The following is a 19024-nucleotide window of genomic DNA, read 5'->3' on the forward strand; positions in this document are numbered from 1 at the left end:
GGCAAGATGGCCAAAATAACATTTTCGAACGTCTTACACAGGCCCTTTGTAAACCCACTTTGGGATCATATTAATTCGTTTCTTCGTAACAAAGGTTTTTTGCATATTCAACTCCTTACATATGCATAGAGGTCTCAAACAAATAATAATAAGAGGTGGTTTTCAAGACGTCTTTTCATTATCATAACGATATTTTATCTTCAAGTATTTTTGAGAACTGAAAAATGTTGGCTAAAATTTATAGTTATTGACCTTTTCCAGGTTAGGGTATTCAGAGATCCCTGCAAAATTACGGAAATACTTGCGCGCCTTGACGATTTAAAGTTAATGTATGAAATTGGAAATTTTTAGCACATGAATGAATTATAAATGATTCACCTAAAGGTGAATAACTCAAGTGGGTTATTCAGTAAATGAACTTAATTTCGTGGAAAAGAAGACAAAAACTAAACTAAATTAAAAACATACATTTATGCATTCGAAAATACATTAAGGAGCATTTGTGTATTTTAATTTACATTTACATTTAAAAGTATGGCACTATATACAAAGATAAGACAAATTTGAAAATTAAATAGTGGTTTCGCAATGTGAATAGTTAAATTTTTAGTCAAACATAGATATTATATGTACCATTAAAAATATGTAATATGTTTAAAATTCCCCTTAATTACTGAAGTTAAAAAAGTTTCGTAGATACTTTTGTTTTACACGCATATCATTTTTTATATCTCTTGTTTTTACCACTTGCATTCAAAGTCCAGGTTTCCAGTTGAAAAAGCAGGAATGGGAATGCAGGAATGCGAACGAAAATGTCGCAAGAGATGGAACAATTGTTGTTGTTTCTCTGGTGACCTGTTTACAAGCACACGCATACAATAAACCAGAAAGAGAGAGGGAGTGAGAGATTGTGGCACCTGGCGCAGATTCCCCCATTCTCCCCACCAAAAAAAAAGAAGTTGTAAATTACGTCTATTTGGTTCCCCAACTATATATTGCCATGTATTGTGCAATTGCCCAAACAACGGGGCTCGTGCAATGCTTTTCAATTTTCAATTTTCCACAAAAGCCAAATAAAAAGTTGGGAACAGACAGAGACAGCTTGATGCTGCATTTACCGTTAGCAAATGGAAACCAGTTCTGGGAAAAAAAACACAAATGGAGAAGCAGAAACTCTGCCAAAAATTAAATGTTAAGTGGCAAAGTGAAACAAAAATGCAATTTGTGCATTTTCAAAGCAAAGAAAAAAACAGAAGCCTGCAGAAGATCTTGCAACGGTAAACTGGTTTGTAGGGCAAAAGCCAAACAAAAACCATACAACAAAAAAAACTGCATCCAGAAGATGGGAGCAAAAGGATTGAAAAAGGGGGGCAAAGAGCAAGAGAAATAAGGAGAAAGAGCGAGACGAAGCGATAGGCATGAATGAAGATGCAAATGAAACCTCAAAATATTTAAGGTTAGCCTTAATTTTTTAGGTGCACTTAAAAAAAAATTTACAAAAGAGTCCGAAAATATAAACCAATTTAATATTAACCGAAAACCGATGTACAACTAATAATCTTTTCAGATTATATTTTTTTTCGATAATTGTTGTTATTACAATAAATGTATCTCACAAGATAGTGTTTTTAAAACCTGCAGAGAGTCTGAAACTCTGCGTTTTTTGGACAGTGTAAGGGTCTGGGTCTGACTGACCGTCAGTCATTCACGCGGTCGGTTGGTACACGTAAGGTCTGTCAGCGCATGAAAACCTGTCGCCTCACCTGCCCGATTCCCCGCCCAACGGGGTCGAGCTCATATCTTAATGAGAAAAGTGAAAGTGTCAAGAAATAAGCAAAGCGACGGCCATCAGGGGTTCAGTTAACAGTGAATAAATAAAAACGCGCCACTAAGCCAAGCCGAGAGATACGAAATTCAGTCAGAAATCAGAAATCCGGCCAAGTTATTAATTAGCTGGCCGATAACCAAATTGAACCCAATATCTGACTCTGGGAATTGTCGCAAATTCCCAGTCGATCTTTTCTTTGATTGATCGAAGGTGACCCCGAATTAAGCCCTCAAATCAGATCAAAATTAGAGGTTATTACATGTTAGGTAGCCAAATAAATAAATAACTCATTAACTGAGGGCTTACAATTGTGTTAATATAGCCCATGTTTTACAGTTTCCCCAGTGAAACATTTGATTTAGGTCATATTAAACATGGCTTTGATAAACAACTTTGTCGAATGTTTAGCGATTTCTATGGGAAACATATTAATTAATTAATAATTTATGATCCAAAACATTTGTCAATAAAACCTTGAAAAAAATTGCAAATGAAGGTGGAAATTGTGGGAAAGAGCCAATTATGTATTTCTGTTATTCTCTCCTTTAAAAAAATTTAAATGGTCGGATTTTTTGGCTGTAACATTTGAATGTACTATTAAGAAAAAAATAAGAAAATTTGTTTGTAAAGCTTTGTGGGATGTTCACTTAAGGCTTAATATAATGATTTTCTGCTAACTTTTTAATCAAACTTTTAATTTGTTAGGTAAGAACTGATCTCTCTGAAGTTAATTTCGTAGTTTATGTGTAATAGATTTACAGAGTATGGAGACTATCTAGACAATCGGTTTTGACACTTCAAAAATCGTTCGACCAAATATTTAGTTGCACAAATTTTCACATTTTTTGGATCACTTGTGGAGCATTGTTGTTGGGTTTGTTTTGTGTTGTTTTTTTAATGCCATTGTTGATGCTCTCGGCGGTTACTGTTGATGTTAATTGTTTGTTGCTGTTTACGCTTGCGTCACGCCTGAAACTTTGACCATGAACGCATTTCTTGGCAAGGAAAAACGCACGAAAGATCGCACGGATGAAATTGAACCGAATGTGGTTGAATGTCGGTCGTAACTTCTTTCCCCATCTGCCGTTTTATTTCATTTTTATAATTACTTCATTTGCAATCTCTCGTGTGGCAATAGAAGAAACTACCGTTAATTAAAAACGCAAACGCACGGCCAAATGAGCGCAGGAGAGTGTACACTGAGAGAAAGGCGCATTTATTTCACAATGGAAAAAGTGCCTAAATCGTATTTTTTAATTTAAAAAGTGGCAAAGAAATCCTATATTTGTTAAATTTTAGAGTAAATACAAATAGTTTAAGTGAAAATTATACATTTTTTTAAGTGGAAACTAGGAATTGAAATGCATCCAAACATTTTTTTTCTCACTGTGAAAATGGCTACAAAGTGTGACATTTTTCTCTGTGTAAAGAAGAGAGAGGCTCGCTGTTGTAACAGCGGCGCCAAAATATTTTCACTCGACTTTTGCGGCTATGTTTTTATGGCCCCGCGAAGTTCACCGGGGAACTCAGATCGCAGATCGAGGGAAAAATGGGGGCCGTGAATCGTTATGCAATGAGGAGAAAATTGACAATAAGACAAAGCGCAAAATACAAACAAAACCGCGTGAGAGACTGCGACACAAAAACTGCAATGTCACTTACCCATTATTAATGCCCCCGGTATCTGCCTGTATTATGGGGGTATTTTTTGGGCCAGCCGATGGCGCAGGGGGCGTGGCAGCCCAGTCAGAGACGCCTCACGTCACCGGACGGACAGATTTACGGACGGACAGGGCCGAAAAAAAAACTGTGCCACGGTAATTGAAACTGAAACCATAAACGAAAACTGAAATGCGTGTGGAGGCTGCGACGAAATGTGGGATGCATATACATAGTTTATATGCACATTTAAACACATACACAAATAGCTAAAAATATTTAAATTAAAAAAACATGTGTTCTTAAAAATGCAATACCACATTTTAATTAATAGCAGAGCAAACGACAGCTTTTTCAAAGGATTTTGGGTAAGATTTTCATAATGTTTTTAAACAAAAAAAACAATTATTAAATTTTTGTTCCACAATCACCGGTTAAATCTTTCGTGTTTTAATTTTAAAAGGAAACTAATAAACTAACCAGTGGCGTAGCGTGCCTTGTCGGGGCCCCGTATAACAAATTTTTTGGGGGCCCTTATATGGAGGTAAAGATTTTTCACAAAAGAAAACAAGAAAGGAAGCTAGCTTCGGCAAACCGAAGCTTTTATACCTTTGCAGTCATATGTCGAAAAAAATACATAACGGCTAAAGAACATCGAAGCTAAGACGATTTTTCTATTCATTTTCTATATTTTCGACTATTGTTCAAATGACGGCTATATGATATACTCGTCCGATTTTGATGAAATTTAATTCGGTATTCAAGATTCGTTAGAAAACTCTATATTCCAAAAATCATGGTTGTCTGATGAAAAACAACGATGTTACAATTTTATTTCCGTTATTTCTATATAGATTTTTCGATCTTTCCTATGGCAGCTATAAGATATAGTTGTCCAATTTTTATGAAACTTTTTTCTCAGTATAAGAGTTGTTAAAAAACTTGATATTCAAAAAATCATGCTCGTGGGATAAAAAACAACGATATTATAAATTTATTTCCATTAATTCTATATATATTTTTCGATCGCTCCTATGACAGCTATATGATAGAGTTATCCGATTTTGATCAAATTTAATCCGAAATTCAAAAACAGTTAGAAAACGCCATCTTGAAGAAATCAAGTCGATCTGATCAAAAACAACGGTCTGAGAATTTTTTATTTCCTTCTCTCGTATGGGAGCTATCCGATACAGTCGGCCGATCCGGCCCGTTTTGACGTATATACTGCGTGCAATAACTACACACCTTTTGGAAAAGTTTCAGCAAGATAGCTTTAAAACTGAGAGACTAGTTTACATAGAAACAGACAGACGGACAGACGTATTCTGATTCTACTCGTGATGCTGATCAAGAATATATATACTTTATGGGGTCTGAGGTGTCTCCTTCACTGCGTTGCAAACTTCTGACAGAAATTATAATACCCTTTTGCTCTGCAAGGGTATACAAAATATTGTGAGAAGAAATATTTATTTATCACATTATTTACCCATTTTACAAATAAAAATCAAATTTTAAATATTCACTCTTACACTCTTTGGGGGCCCCCTTGGCCCGGGGGCCCCGTATAATTGATACGGCATATACGGCGGTAGCTACGCCCCTGAAACTAACAAACTTTGCAAGGGTATAATTTTAATTTGCAAATAAAACACAACATAATAAATTCATTTTCCGCTGAAAAGTATGCTTAATCTCATCGTGTAGATGTAGAAACATCTGTATATCTGATGTATCAGAAAAATTCAAAACTTTTAAACAAAAAATGTCATTCGATGAAAAAAAAGTTTTAAAAAGCATTATAACATTTAATTACCCAATAATGCCGTTTTATAATTTAATTAATTAAAATTGCATTACCTTTAAATTTGTTATTCAAAAATCTCACTGAAAATATGCATCACATTTCAACCTTTGAACAACCAAAAAAATTTGTGAAGAAAAATGTTTTGAACTAAAACAAGTCATAAATTAAGCAATGATTAAATCACTGTAAAACAATAAACCCGAATAATTCAATATAGATCCAGGAAAACAACTTGCCAGTTAAAATTTTACTCACTCACATCGATTTATTGGTTACAGTCTGCTAAAGCCGTTCGATATGTTTGTGCTGTTTTTTTCGTCAGATCTAAGTGCCTTCGAGCGTGTATATCTTAGATATATAAATATATATAGTTGTTATTGGTATATGGTTATACAAAAAAGACGCCTAGCAAAACAAAAGTCCATATAAAAGGACGATACACGTATACAATACACTAAAACAGTTAACGTCCTTTTTCGATTACCCAATTCAATTTGGTAGCACTAGTTTCGGTATTTGGAAGCCACTTCTTACATACTGCAACTGGGAAACGTCGATCGCATATATATGTAGAATATATACGCGCTCATATCGGAATTATCACAAATGCTTATAAACTAACTAAAATAGCGAATAGTTTCTTTCTATCTTTCTTGCTTGCTTCAAGCTTCAAGCTTCAGGCGCGTGGGGATCGTGAGATGCGTGCGGTTGGCGGTGCCTTCGACCAGCTTTGCTCCTCGGCGCTGGCGAAGATCAGGTAGATGAAGTTACCGGCGATGTTCAAGCCCGCCGCCAGCCAAAAGACCAGATGCCACTGGGTCAGCGTTTCGCGGTGATTGATTATCAACCCGATGACATACGGTGCCAGAAATCCGCAAATATTTGCCGCCGAATTGGTAATTCCATACATGGTGCCAGCATACTTGGGACTCAAGGCTATGTGGTTCATCTGGTTGCCGGCGTAGACGGCTCCGCCAAAAGATCCCACGCCGGCCAGCATGAAGGTGACCCACACCCAATCGCAGCCCACATAGATGATGCCGATCAGTCCCAGCGACGGAATCACCGAGCCCACCGTGTTCCACATCTTGTAGGAGGTCAGCAGGGATATGTATCGCCTGGCGAGCATCCAATCCGCCAGAGTGGAGCAGGCGATGCCCACGAACCAGGCGGTCAGGTAGGGAATGGCATTTAGCAGCGCATTCGATTGGATGTCGAAGTGGAGGATGTTGCTCATGTAGGTGGGCAGTTCAGTCAACTGTGTGTAGAAGGCCCAACCTTGGCCACATTGGGTTATTAGGATGGCCCACAGGGGCACCGATGTGAGCAGCTTTGTCCAGGGTATTGGATCGTCCTGCGGTCGCCTCAGATTCACCTCGTCCCCCTCGCCTCCATCCTCCTCCGGCTCTGCCAAGTCCTCCTCGCCGATCATCAGCCGCTGGGTCAGCAGACTCCTCTCGATGTACTCCCGCTCCGAACTGGAGATCCGCGGATGATCGCTGGGCTTGTCGTACACCAGATACATCCAGGCCATGAACCACAAGATGCCCAGCAGTCCGAAGATGTAGAACGCCGATGGCCAGCCGCCCAGGAAGTCCAGGGAGCACAGCCAACCCGCCAGCGGCATCGATATCACTGTTCCGATATTGGAACCCGCATAGACGACGGCCGCGAACTTATTCCTCTCCAGCGGCGGTATCCACTGGGCCAGCATGGCGTGCATGGCCGGATAGGTGACACCCTCGCCCATTCCCTCCAGGATGCGGACCAGAACCAGGAGCGGCAGATCCCAATGGGCAGCCAGCGGGGTTAGAAGTGTGAAGATTGCCGTGATCAGTACTCCATAGCCGTAGATCTTCTTGCCGCCGTACAACTCGGCCATTCGTCCGCCGGGCACTTGGGTCAGCACATAGCCGTAGAAGAAGCTGCCGAGGACCAATCCCTGCGTGGCCTCGTCCCAAACGAAGTCGCCCTCCCTCTGCGGATTCGGATCGGTGCCGTTGTGATTTGGTTCCGGCAGCGGACAGGTGTCCGTATCGACCACCGATGAGTTGCTGTGCGGGATGGCCGTCTGGTTGACCATCGCCACAATGGCCACCGAGAGATTTACCCGCATCGCATAGACGACGGCGAATCCCAGGAAGCCCATGAATCCGAAGATGTGACGTGTTTTGGGGCCACAGCCATGGTTCACTGCGGGGAGAAGGGGGAAAATTAGAGCTCGATTTGGAGGCGTTTCAGCGGTATCAGTTCCGGCTTCACTCAAAACCCAGTGCAGTTCTCTTCGATAAAATTCAAGGTCAGAACAAAACCCTTCTATACCATGCAAAATGATATCACTATACAGAGTACATTTCCTACAGTTCTTGTTTTTTATAATTTATATAATTTATTTATAATTATCAACAGTTTGTAGAGTATTATAAGAAACAAAAAAACTAAATATACACATTGCTACATCTTTTTAACAGCAAAAATTAGGACAATCTTTTACCCATGTTATAGATTGTTCTTTGATTTTGATAACTTTTAAACAAGTAAAAACAACATCTGTTCAGATATTAATGCAATAAAAACGTGTCGTACTATTAAATTTGAGTATACTAAGGTAACATTTCAAAATAAAAATAAAAGCCTTGCGATAAAAGTAAATTTTAGCATTCGTTTCGCATGGCAAAAGAATATACATAGGCATGAATCACTGTACCAGAGAAACTTGTGAAATGCTGTGAACTGGATAATAATCCGTGAAAATGAAAACCGGAGATTGTCTGCACAAAGAGAAAAGCTTATAGCTTAAATTTCTAAAGCTGTTTTAAGATCAAAATTAAAAGTTAACCTTTTTTGATTTTTACTTAAAAATATATTCCAAAAAAGTTACCCAAAAACAAATAATGACTAAACAGCAATATGAAATGTTAACAACCTATATTATTAAAATGAAATAAGTAAAATGGCAATCAATCAACTTTTAACATTTGAGCTCTATAACGTCATAAAAACCTAAAGATAACTACCGAAATTTGTAACAACTAGTTATGAATTCCGCCTACACAAAATTATGTAAGTTAAAAAGCTTATAAAACACAAACAGCCTTAAACATTCGGAGAAATGTATCTTTGGGGTAAGGTTGCAACGATCTATAGAATACCACCTAAGTGCGCAATGTCTGAGTTATATCTTTGACCATCTAGGTGGCTCTTATCAACTTACCCTCCGCTGCGCCGCTGGAGCGGATTAGCGGTCGTTCGCCGGAGCAGAACGCCTCCCGTTCGTCGTCCGCTTCGTCATCGGAGCGGTCCACATCGGCGGACGAGTTGGAGGAGGACGACGGCCGGCGGAACCTGGACGCAGATGTACCCTCGTAGTAGCAGGACGCGTCGCGCGATTCGTCCGTCCATTTGTGCGGTGGCATTCTGATTGGATTTGCCGATTTCTGGATATTTGGATTCCTATTGGAGTTGTTTGAGCGTTCGAAGCGTTTGGAGCGTTTGGAGCTGCAACTGCCAGCGCATTTTCTCTGCCGGAGCGGCAGTTGTTAGTTATTAGTTGTTACTTGTAGCGGAAGCGGTATTCAGGCGGAGCGGCAGCGAGAGAGAGCACTAGCGAGCGGACACCTCTCCACGTCTGCGGAAACCAGCGCAGACTGACGGACAGCGCAACAACAAACCTAAACAAAAGGCAGCGCCAGCAAACGTTGCTTCTAACCACAAGCTGGGGGGCGTAGTTAGGGGAGCCAAATGGTCGAAGGGGGATAAACAACCCACACAGAAAAACTAATGATACAGAATTAAAGATCAGCTTATGATGATACAAATTTTTAACTCAAAGGCTCTACAAGTTTGATTAAATTTTAACAAAATCCATTGGAGTAATTGTACTTTAAATAGTTGTTTTTAAGTGATAAACTATGACCCTTTGACAAGCGCTTTTTAGTTTCCCCTTTGAAGCGCCCCTGGGCTCGCTCTCTCTCTAATGCTCCAACTCTTCTTGGCGCTCTCGCTCTCTTTGGCGTGTGAAAGTAGAGCATGAATGGCAGCCAAATGAACGTGTACGTCATCCAAAGGGGATGCAAGAACCGGAGAGAGAGTTAGTTTGAGAGAGCTCCAAAGAAAAAGGGGGAGTGACAGTGAGACTAACAGCAGGGGGGCGGTGTGAAAGAAAGAGATGGCGTAGGAGAGAGCGAAGTGCAATTGTTGTAAAGTACGCCAAGTACAATATCTTTGTTTAGTTACAGTTAGTTTATTTAGTCGCACACTCACACACACCCGCATTCCAGAATATGCCCACACAATTAACTGCGAAATGGCGTATTTGCTCAATATTAACTATTTGTGAGGATATGAAAACAAAAACAAAATCCAAATTCCAGATAGTCGAAATCAAAAAGGGAGCTCGTACTAAATAAATTGACTACACTTGCAAAAGGTTGCCAACAACAATGCGAAGAGAAAGGTAAAATATTTGCCTGCAGATACATACAGCCATACACACTCAAACAGCTGTGGTCAATACATCAACACTTCAAAAAACAACTCTACGTTCACTTTAGCTTAATTTTAAACAACAAAAGAAATGAGCAAGTAACAAAAGTTCACACACATCTGAAAAATTTTCCATTTTTTGCTTGGGCTTGGGCAAGGCTGATAAGATAAAGGGTTAAATTAATCGTGAGTCGTATTAAAAAAGATATACACACACAAATGTATAAACTTTTGGTTTGATAAAAATATAAATGGAAATAATAAATTATTTTTGTTAACCAGAATTTGCTTATTTGTTATCTTTTTGAATGAATTCAGAAATAAGTGAATTTTTTCTTTTTAATTCATGGGTCTTGTTTCTCATTTTATTTGGTGTTCAAATCAAAATAAACGAAAACTTGTTTTTAGAGTCATTTGTTAAATGCTATTGCTTTGACCTCAGTTGTAGGAATGACTTTATTGCATAAGGTTACGTCAAGGAAAACGTCAGGATATTAGAATGATTTTCGTTTTGAAGCAGCATCCGCGCATGCCCCAAAATCGCCTGTTGCATCCACAAAATCTTAGACCTACCCGAAATTCCACCAAATGCAGAACAATACTCGAGTAGTTTTTCAGTGGTAAATTATTGGCTGAGTATAAAAAACATTTATGGCTTATTGGACTCTTAACAGTTCAGTTGAAATATTATAGTACAACTTTTAGTTGGTAAAATGCCTTATGGGCGGACAAATTAAATTCAATTGTGAATAATTCCAACTGAAATGTAAAATCCGTTGGATACAAGTTAAATGCTTAAGAGAGGTATTTAAAATATTGCTGATAGAGCACCTGGTTATGTTTTCTCGTGAACTCCATATTCCTGATCTCCATTATTAGTTGGCAAAGATGGTGCCCACGGGAAACACGACGATCCTCCTTTGACCACCAACCACCACGGATTCGTAATGGTAGTTCTTTGCCAGGATAACATCGTTGCGATTTCCATCGAAGGCTTCTTTAATGGGACTAAAGTCCGGATTGAAGCAGTTGAAGGCGAATATGTAGAATGGCAGGCGAGGAATCAGTTCGTAGGCGCAGGCCAATTTCTCGTTCCACACGCTCACTTGGCTGAAAGGCAGCGGATCCCTTTTGGCCAACTCGCCGGCCTCCTTGGCAGTACGGAAGGTGTGAAGAGTCACCACTCCAGTGGCTCCGGTTCCCAGGTAGCTGTGCACAGAATCGTAGACCAGAACTGGCGACTCTCCAGCCTTGATTCCTTCGCCCTTCACCACCTTCAACTTCAGCTGATCGATCTTGGCCAGCGTGCTGATGAAAGTGGGGTTCTTGGCCACCTGTTCGGCCAGCGGACGAAGATCCTGAGCCACCAGTCCCACAAACTGATCGGCTATGCTCTCCTGGAGCACCAAAGTAGCCACAGATCTTTGAGCAAAGGGATTCTGCAGGGATTCCAATAACTGCTGGCGAGCCGAGTGCAGATCACCGTCCTCGAAAACGATCATCAGTTGGGGCCACCGCCATTGCGGATTACTTGGGATCACCTCAGTCTGTGAACAAAATTGTCGTATTAGAATTACATATTCATTGGGTTCATTTAATCCAGTTTTGTGGTTTCAAAAATATTATAGACAAGGTAGTTAAGACTTGAACCTTTTATGTACCTAGTTGAGGCACTTAGTTTTTAGGTACAAAGAAAGTACATTTCGCAACACTGATATTGTAAAGATGTACAAATGCACTTTGTATGGTTAAAGATGACTGTTTCTACTCCAAACTAGCAACAACTCATGAAAACTATAACAATGACCACATTTAGAGAAGCATCTTTCTCCGTGTGGGATTGTAATCAAGGTTATGTCTGAATTTGGGGGTCAGCCAACCGAAGCTTACCTTCGATTGCGCCTCCTTCGAAGTCGCTCCCTGCAGTTGGTGGACCATGTCGCTGGTGATCTTTGTGACCTGGTTGTTGCACTGCTCGGATCTGCTGGAATTGCTGGCCATTCTCTGCTCCCGGTTTCCTTCGATCGAAATGTTAAAACCAACACCCAAATCGGCCGATCAGCTGCGTTATCAGCGGCTCACGCACACACACACAGTCAAGATCACTGATAACTGGAAATACCATAATTTGGTAGTTTTGGTATTTATCTCGATCTTGGTTTTTTGCGACAAGGTTTCCAATTTTTAAAAAGCTATAAACATCAATAAAATTGGATTTGGATATTGTATTACCTTTTACAAATGTAATACAATATTTTAAAAGTTGCCAAAAAAGCTTAAAATAAACAATTAAATATATTTTAATTCTTAACCTACACCATTAATGAATGGAATTTTAAATAAAAAATATTAAGCCTGATCTTTGTAAGCTATTAAATAAAAATAAAGAAAGAGAATAGAGAAGAGAATTTTGGAATAGATGTTTAACAGCAATTTATTTAATATTTAATTTAAGTAAGAAAATATCGTACGAACATAAACAAAAAGCCAAAGCAAGTAGCATTCAGAAGCATTTAAAAAGGTACAGACGGTCACACAAAAGTTTTCCTTGAAACTAGAGTTTTAAAGGATCAATTTCGGTAAACCTATATGTTTTTAATAATTTGAAATAACAGGGAAAACCATTTAATTCTGAATGTTGTGTTCAATAATTTAGGATTACAAAACAGTTTGAGATTGAATACTTTGTAGCCGAGGTGCGAACCAATCATTTGCCAGGTGAATGAAAAAAAGGGGATTATTTAGTAAGTAAAAGTGATTTCCCGTAAGGCATTTTGGGGACAGCCCCACAATCATCTGGTAACACCGAATTGCGACAACTGGATATTTTTTAAATTCCAATCGGTCGTGCTGCTGCGCTGGTGGCTCTAAACGAGAAATACACATATATTTTTTTTGTTAGCGCCTTGCTGATAATTGTTGCTGCGCAACTGTGACAACTAATTTGATGCCCTCCATTGTTAACACGCCCCCCGCAAAGCAGTGATTGCAAAATAATCGTAATCGAAAGAGGAGTGAGAAGAGGAGGGAAGTCCAACAAGTGCGCTTACACACACAGTCGCATCGAAAGAATCGCGAGTGTTTTTTTTTGCACCAATTGAAAGTGAATTGCAAGTGAAAATAGACTCAACGAACGGGCAAACAACAAAAAGTGGAACAATTTCAGCAAATTGTTGCACACGAAAATAACAAACAGCTGTCTGCCTGTTTGTTTGTTTTTGTTGCCGCCGCTGCGTGGGAGAGCAAGAGGAGGGAGAGAGCGGTAGCCGCTGCATCTGCAACATCTGCTGAGAGTGAAAGCGAGCAAGAGACAGCGACATCATGACCGACCTCAACGAATTAATGGGTTCCCCGTTTGTGCGTGTGAAGGTAAGCAAGCAGTATGTCGTTGCGGGAGATGCCGTTGCATCAGCACTCCAGCATCCAGCAAGCAGTGCAACCCCCCACAAAGCAAAGTGCCCGCATATGAATGCATGTACAGCTACGGTCAAAATAATAGCAGTGGGCGTATGACACAAATTCATTTTTGTCTGAATGTTTTTGAAAACAGATAAGAAAACATTTTTTGCGGCGGGCTAACATTTACATATGTAGGATTTGAAAATTGACAGACAGTTGTACAGCTGCGGCCAACGCACTAGCAGTGGGCGTACTTTTTTATAGATATTTTCTTTGGTAGAAAAAATAAGCATTTAAAAAAGATGAACTATTTGCACAACTGCGGTTGAATGAGAAATAATTTGTTTGGGTTCACAAAAAGGCAAATAAAATAAAAATGTGTTATGTATATACAAATGCGCGAATTTCTTGGGACAGGAAAAAGCGTATTAATTATAAGAAAAGACGAACATCATCATACAAAATAATGCAATAAAAAGTATATATATTTTTAAATGCAGATCGGATGGGAATAATAGCAGTGGGCGTTTGACAAGCCATTCAGCAAAATATTTATTTTGGGGAAAAAAACTGGCACAAAGAGAAGCCACAACTTTGTTTTTTATTTTAATATTAAAAAAAAAAACCATGCTACAAAAAGTATATTATGAGTGCAATATTTTTGTAGTTGTCATAATCATAAAAATTTGTTCATAATTTTTTTTCTGAATGCTAGTTTTGAGAGATATAAGCTCCCGGCCTTTAAGACCACAGATAAAACCATTTCAACAAACAAAAATATAAGGAAGAAGAAAGATAATACAAAACCACAACAGAACCACTTTTTAGAATTTTGAATATGAATTTTGAATATGATAATATTTTTAGATATATTTTCGTATTATGGAAGAAAACCAAAAGTGTTGTTGAAAACACAATGCTATTATCGCCACCGCGGCTGTTCGCATTCGACTCTCACTTGTTGGGCCTCCATGGGTTAATGGCCAGTCGCCGGGGGGCGGGTGATTAGCACCCCAAGTTAACCGCAACTGACAGCCGATACGAATGCGGACTGCAATTGGCAACTCCGGTCGCCGGATTCGTGGGGCTTCACTTGGCACTAAACCGCTTATGATTATGCTTTTGCGCTAACCAGATAGCCACATAACCATATAGCCATCTATAACCATATTGCTATGTAGCTATATAGCTATATATATATTGATATGATACATATGTATGTTTGAATTTTCCCATCCTATTTTCACAGCTGGTGGCCTTTGTGCACTTCTTCTTCATCTCGAATGCGATGCTGGGGAGCTGGGGCCACGGGGCGTATGAGTTCTACAACTTTCTGTTCCTGATCGCCATGTTTTGGACGATGCACAGCAAGGACTCCATCGAGGCGGTTCAATCGGTAAGTGGGGAGTGGGGAGTCTTTACTCTCATTGATTCACTTTTTGATTTCCACAATTGAGTCGGCTGTTAAATTAATTCGTTTTATTGTTTGAGCATACCCTGCAATTGGGTAATTTGAACTGAACGTTTGACTATTTTTAATATTTGTTTAACCTTATCATTCCCGGAAAACAGATAAGTTTTGAGTAAATGCTTAATTTTGTCTTTATAATTTTGCAACATATTTTTTTTTATAATTAATATACTATAATTACAAACTGTTTGGTTACCTATTAAGATAACTAATTAAAAGTGCTTAGGTTTGCTAATCAGTTTTAAGAAGCGTATGGTGATAAGAAAGATTGAGATGATTATAATAATTTTTTGTAAGGTTACAAAAGGTACCTACCATTTACTAAACCTTTGCAAGTCTATATATTGAATAATGAGAATGAAAAGACTGCAGTCCAATTGCAGGCGCCTTATAGACTTTGATTTCTGAATCGGCTTTCCATTCACTGGCTTTTGTGACTCATTTCTGTATTGTTGAGCACTTTGTTGGGCTGATAAGGGCGCCATAAAGTGTTCGAGTGTGCGCTCATTCAATTAATTCAAAATGTTCGACTGGAACTTCCCTTTCTGCGCTTAAGTTTTAATCAAATTCCAGACGACTCGCACTGATATCACCTCGAAATTCGCTAAATCGGCTAAACCGGTTGTCTGAAAAAGCGTCAATCGGCAATTAGCATACACATACAAAATATAAATAACAAATGTTCTCACTAAAATAGTTTCGACGATCAGCAGGTGCCGGCGAGAAAATCGAGATTAGAACAATGAATGCTGTGATTGATTGCGATGGTGATGCACTTACTAAATTTATTACGATTAATCATGGCAGATTATTTTAGGAAATTCAATTATTTTGTTTGCAAAGGAATTATGCAAGGCAGTTGTTGGCTGATTAAATAATTTGAATTTACGAGTATAAATAAGAATTGTTTCGAAGATGAAATAATAAATTACTTATTTCAATATTTTTTTGGTTTGTTTTAAAAATACACATTAAAAATATTTATTAAATAACAGAGTGCTTTAAATTTTTTTGATGGAATGCAAAGCTTGTCACAAATAAAAGTCACGGAAATAAAGAATAATGACTGATAAAAATATTTCTATACCACCAGAAAATTATTACAAGGGCAGCAAAGCTAAGATTAACCAAAACATATGAACTAAAAAGATAAAGATACATCTTAAATATAAAACGCGTTATACGATAAGATAAACCTTTTGGGTTATCCAAGTAAAAAGTTTTTGTTGTTCGTGAATGTGATTTACCACTGGGATTTAGGCATATATAGTATAGATCTTACTCACTAGTATAGAAGCTATATCTTTCGAAGGGAAAACTCTGGTTCTGTTTTGGTTGAGGCCAAAAGTTGCGGCACAGTTATGGCCAATCAATTTGCTCGCTTATGGGTTAACCGAGCCATAACTGGTTCCCCGCGGCCCGATCTTTAATCTCTAATGTTCTGCTCCACCCCCGAGTGGCTTTAACCCGTCAAGTGGCTTGGCCAAAATAGTAAAAAAAAAAAACAAAACACAAAACGCAACCAAAATTTCAATCTGAACGCGTGGAGGTATGCTAATGAAAGTTGATTTAAGTCGAGGGTACACAGCAAGAAAAAAATTAACATTTACAAACATGCAATTTTTTCCTTTTTAAAGTACAACTTTATACAAATAAAACAAATAAGGAAAATTGTTAAAAACCGAATTATTATCTTGAAAAGAAATACAAAATGTAATATTCATATTTTTATTTTTTTGTAACTTATACAAGTCTTGGAGATTTTAATAGCTCTTATTTTATTGTTTGAAGTTATTATTGAAGTTAATCAGTATCTAAATCCGATAAATAGTCTTTTATAGAATGGTTGTTTTAACCTGTGAAATAAGTACAACTTTTTAATGAGACTATAAATTAAATGTATTGTTTTCCCAAAGTTTCCTCAGTGTGTTTAAATATTTTCACATAGAAGTCCTTCTTGTGGGCGATTGCGTGTGAAGTTGGCGATATGCGTGTATTAATAGATGAGCTAGCCGTAAGTAAAGACGGTAAATGGCTCAACTTTGACCTTAGGCCGACCGAATACTGACCACCTCCCACGAAAAGTCCAACACTTCATCGTCCCACTGCCCGAAAAAAAAAATACGGAGGACTTTCAAGAAAAAACAGGCACGCGATTGCCATTTTGGGTCACCTGCCGTATAAATCGGGCATTACAATTCCATTTTCGAGGCTTCCAGCCAACGAGGACTTTGTTGTTTTGTTTGCTTCCTCGAAAGCCATTAGCAACGCCTCTTAATCAACTCAACTCGAGGGAATTCAACTCAAGTGAACCCAACTGGATGTGAAATCCTGGCCAGCCAGACGGCATTTCACTTCTTTTTCACCCTCGCTGTCCACCAACTGTAAACTAAAAATCAATGAACATAATTATTTAATTTCAAGTATGTAAATTGTTCTTTCAAACTTTGGAACTTGCAACTTGGAGCCTTCTGAAGAATGATACTTGGGCATTTCCCCAAGCAAAGTGGGTGAAGGATTTTTGTCTACAAGGTTCTGCCTGCTGGGAATTTTAATTCTAACATATGTTGTCCGTTGAGGCCAACCCTCGTTTTTTGTTATCACAAATCGGACACGTGTATCTGTATCTGGTGCAAAAAAACAAAGCTTTGTGGTTAGTCATGTTAAGTAATATTTAGTTCTTGAAATTTAGTTAAACAAAAGGAAAATGTTCGTTAGTAAAATCTTCAAACTCACAAAAATATTTAAATATTTTTATAAACACAAAGACTAGAAATAAGAATGTTATTATATTGATTCATAACAAGATTAAGTATTTAAATCTTTATTTTAATTTGAAAAACCTTTGAATCATTTTTTTTTTTTTTTTTTTAATTTTCTTAACACAAATGAATTTTATTTGTTGCCTTTTTTGTTGATCCAAACAATTTTTATTATTGTTTACCATAGCTTTATTTCAACGAATTTCTTATTAATTATATTTTAGTCAATTGGTTTGTCAACAGACGGTTTTTCCTTCAGAGGTTTTCTTTGAGCCTAAAAGTCCACTATGAAAAATGTTGTGCTTTCTCAAGACAAGTTAAAGCATCGAATAAAAACAACCAAAATAGTTCCCATTTACAATCAAGTAGACTTCTTAAATGCATGTTTAGTTGATAAATCAGCTCAATCCTTGTTGGCCGGCCCACCACTTCCCCATCATACTCATGTTCCGCATCTCGTATCTTTGCAGGCGCTCGTCATCAACGCTTCTAGCATTTTCTTTGATATAGTCAGCATCGCTCTGCATTATGGCATCATGAGTAAGTCATCCATCGCGTATTGCTACTGAATGCGATTAAAAACATCGAATGAGATTCCTGAGGACGTGATACTAATGAACCTTTTAATGCACTTTCTCTTCAGATGGCTGGGCCGTGGCATTTAGCATTATCAACTTGATCCTGCGGCCGGTGAGCGTGGCCCTGCTCTACCGGGAGTTCAACACCCGCGGCGGCACTTTGCAGACAGGATCGGTCTTCCCAACAAGTCAGCAGAGGAGCTACCAGGACATCGATCGACCGACGCAGCCAACACCGACCAATTCGCAGCCCGGTCCGAATGTGGCCAGCATCTTCTAGGCTCCCCAGGCTCTCCACAATGTCCTTCCTTCCAATTGCCCCACAGCAGGATAATCCGCAGCAGGATATCCGGACATCACAACGAAACCATTAGACAGCGGATCGATCAAGCAGAGGATCCCCCAAAATGGAACAGCAAAGACGACCCTTTTAGAAAGACTCCACTAGTCAGTGTGTTGCTGCCTGCTAAAAATCTAAAATCTAAAACCTAAAACTAAAAACTAAAAACAAAATTCCCCGTGAAAGCGAATCTAAATTTTACATGTATACATAAATCTAAAGTGTGTGTTTTTTTGGCCCATTTTTTTTTCTCGAACGTTGTTTGTTAGTGCATTATTGTGAGAAAGAGAAAGACAACGATTAAGATTAAGCATTGTAGTTAAATATGAACTTAAATCGGAACTTCAAAAAAAAAAAAAGAAAAGAAAACTGTGTGCGTGTTTTCCTTGTCCCATATATACAAACGTTTTTTTTTACCTTGTTAACGAATAAAGACGGCTAATCAAGTAAATGATACATATATATATATATTTATATTTATATTCGTATTTGTATAACAAAGATTGCAATTCTACTTTATACTTATCCTAGATAACGGTAACGTTAACGCTAATTGTAAACTGTAAACTGTAAACCCAACAGAATATTCGACAAAAATAAAAAGCGGGCGTCATCGTTTGTAAAACAATAAATAGAGCGACTCTACGACTCTGAAACTCTTCGCTTCTCCACCTCCTGTACATTGAAATGAA

General features: G+C 38.4%; 3 protein-coding genes across 3 annotated transcripts; 1 reads left to right on the forward strand and 2 right to left on the reverse strand.

Annotated features, from left to right (window-relative positions):
- Positions 1-5536: 5536 nt before the first annotated feature.
- Positions 5537-9177, reverse strand: LOC108095589 (putative inorganic phosphate cotransporter). The gene is made up of 2 exons (XM_017196751.2): positions 8512-9177; positions 5537-7490 (listed from the first exon to the last, which is right to left on the reverse strand). The coding sequence occupies exons 1-2, from the start codon at positions 8711-8713 to the stop codon at positions 5974-5976; spliced, it is 1719 nt and encodes a 572-aa protein (XP_017052240.1). The 5' UTR covers positions 8714-9177; the 3' UTR covers positions 5537-5973.
- Positions 9178-10389: 1212 nt separating this feature from the next.
- Positions 10390-11882, reverse strand: LOC108095590. The gene is made up of 2 exons (XM_017196752.2): positions 11673-11882; positions 10390-11329 (listed from the first exon to the last, which is right to left on the reverse strand). The coding sequence occupies exons 1-2, from the start codon at positions 11781-11783 to the stop codon at positions 10658-10660; spliced, it is 783 nt and encodes a 260-aa protein (XP_017052241.1). The 5' UTR covers positions 11784-11882; the 3' UTR covers positions 10390-10657.
- A 695-nt stretch (positions 11883-12577) lies between these two features.
- On the forward strand, positions 12578-18964 carry LOC108095595 (type-1 angiotensin II receptor-associated protein). The gene is made up of 4 exons (XM_017196760.2): positions 12578-13151; positions 14431-14577; positions 17885-17954; positions 18058-18964. The coding sequence occupies exons 1-4, from the start codon at positions 13104-13106 to the stop codon at positions 18270-18272; spliced, it is 480 nt and encodes a 159-aa protein (XP_017052249.1). The 5' UTR covers positions 12578-13103; the 3' UTR covers positions 18273-18964.
- Positions 18965-19024: the final 60 nt, after the last annotated feature.

The sequence above is a fragment of the Drosophila ficusphila genome, unplaced genomic scaffold, assembly GCF_018152265.1.
Source record: "Drosophila ficusphila isolate 14025-0441.05 unplaced genomic scaffold, ASM1815226v1 contig_198, whole genome shotgun sequence".
Classification (NCBI taxonomy): Eukaryota; Metazoa; Arthropoda; class Insecta; order Diptera; family Drosophilidae; genus Drosophila; species Drosophila ficusphila.

Excerpts from the sequence above, each read along its gene's own strand:
- LOC108095589 (XM_017196751.2), bottom strand. The coding sequence starts at position 8,713 with ATGCCACCGCACAAATGGACGGACGAATCGCGCGACGCGTCCTGCTAC. Across the intron at positions 7,491-8,511 it reads CTCCAGCGGCGCAGCGGAGG|TGAACCATGGCTGTGGCCCC; the intron begins GTAAGTTGATAA and ends TTCTCCCCGCAG.
- LOC108095595 (XM_017196760.2), top strand. The coding sequence starts at position 13,104 with ATGACCGACCTCAACGAATTAATGGGTTCCCCGTTTGTGCGTGTGAAG. Across the intron at positions 14,578-17,884 it reads CCATCGAGGCGGTTCAATCG|GCGCTCGTCATCAACGCTTC; the intron begins GTAAGTGGGGAG and ends GTATCTTTGCAG. Across the intron at positions 17,955-18,057 it reads TCTGCATTATGGCATCATGA|ATGGCTGGGCCGTGGCATTT; the intron begins GTAAGTCATCCA and ends CTTTCTCTTCAG.
- LOC108095590 (XM_017196752.2), bottom strand. The coding sequence starts at position 11,783 with ATGGCCAGCAATTCCAGCAGATCCGAGCAGTGCAACAACCAGGTCACA. Across the intron at positions 11,330-11,672 it reads CGAAGGAGGCGCAATCGAAG|ACTGAGGTGATCCCAAGTAA; the intron begins GTAAGCTTCGGT and ends TTTTGTTCACAG.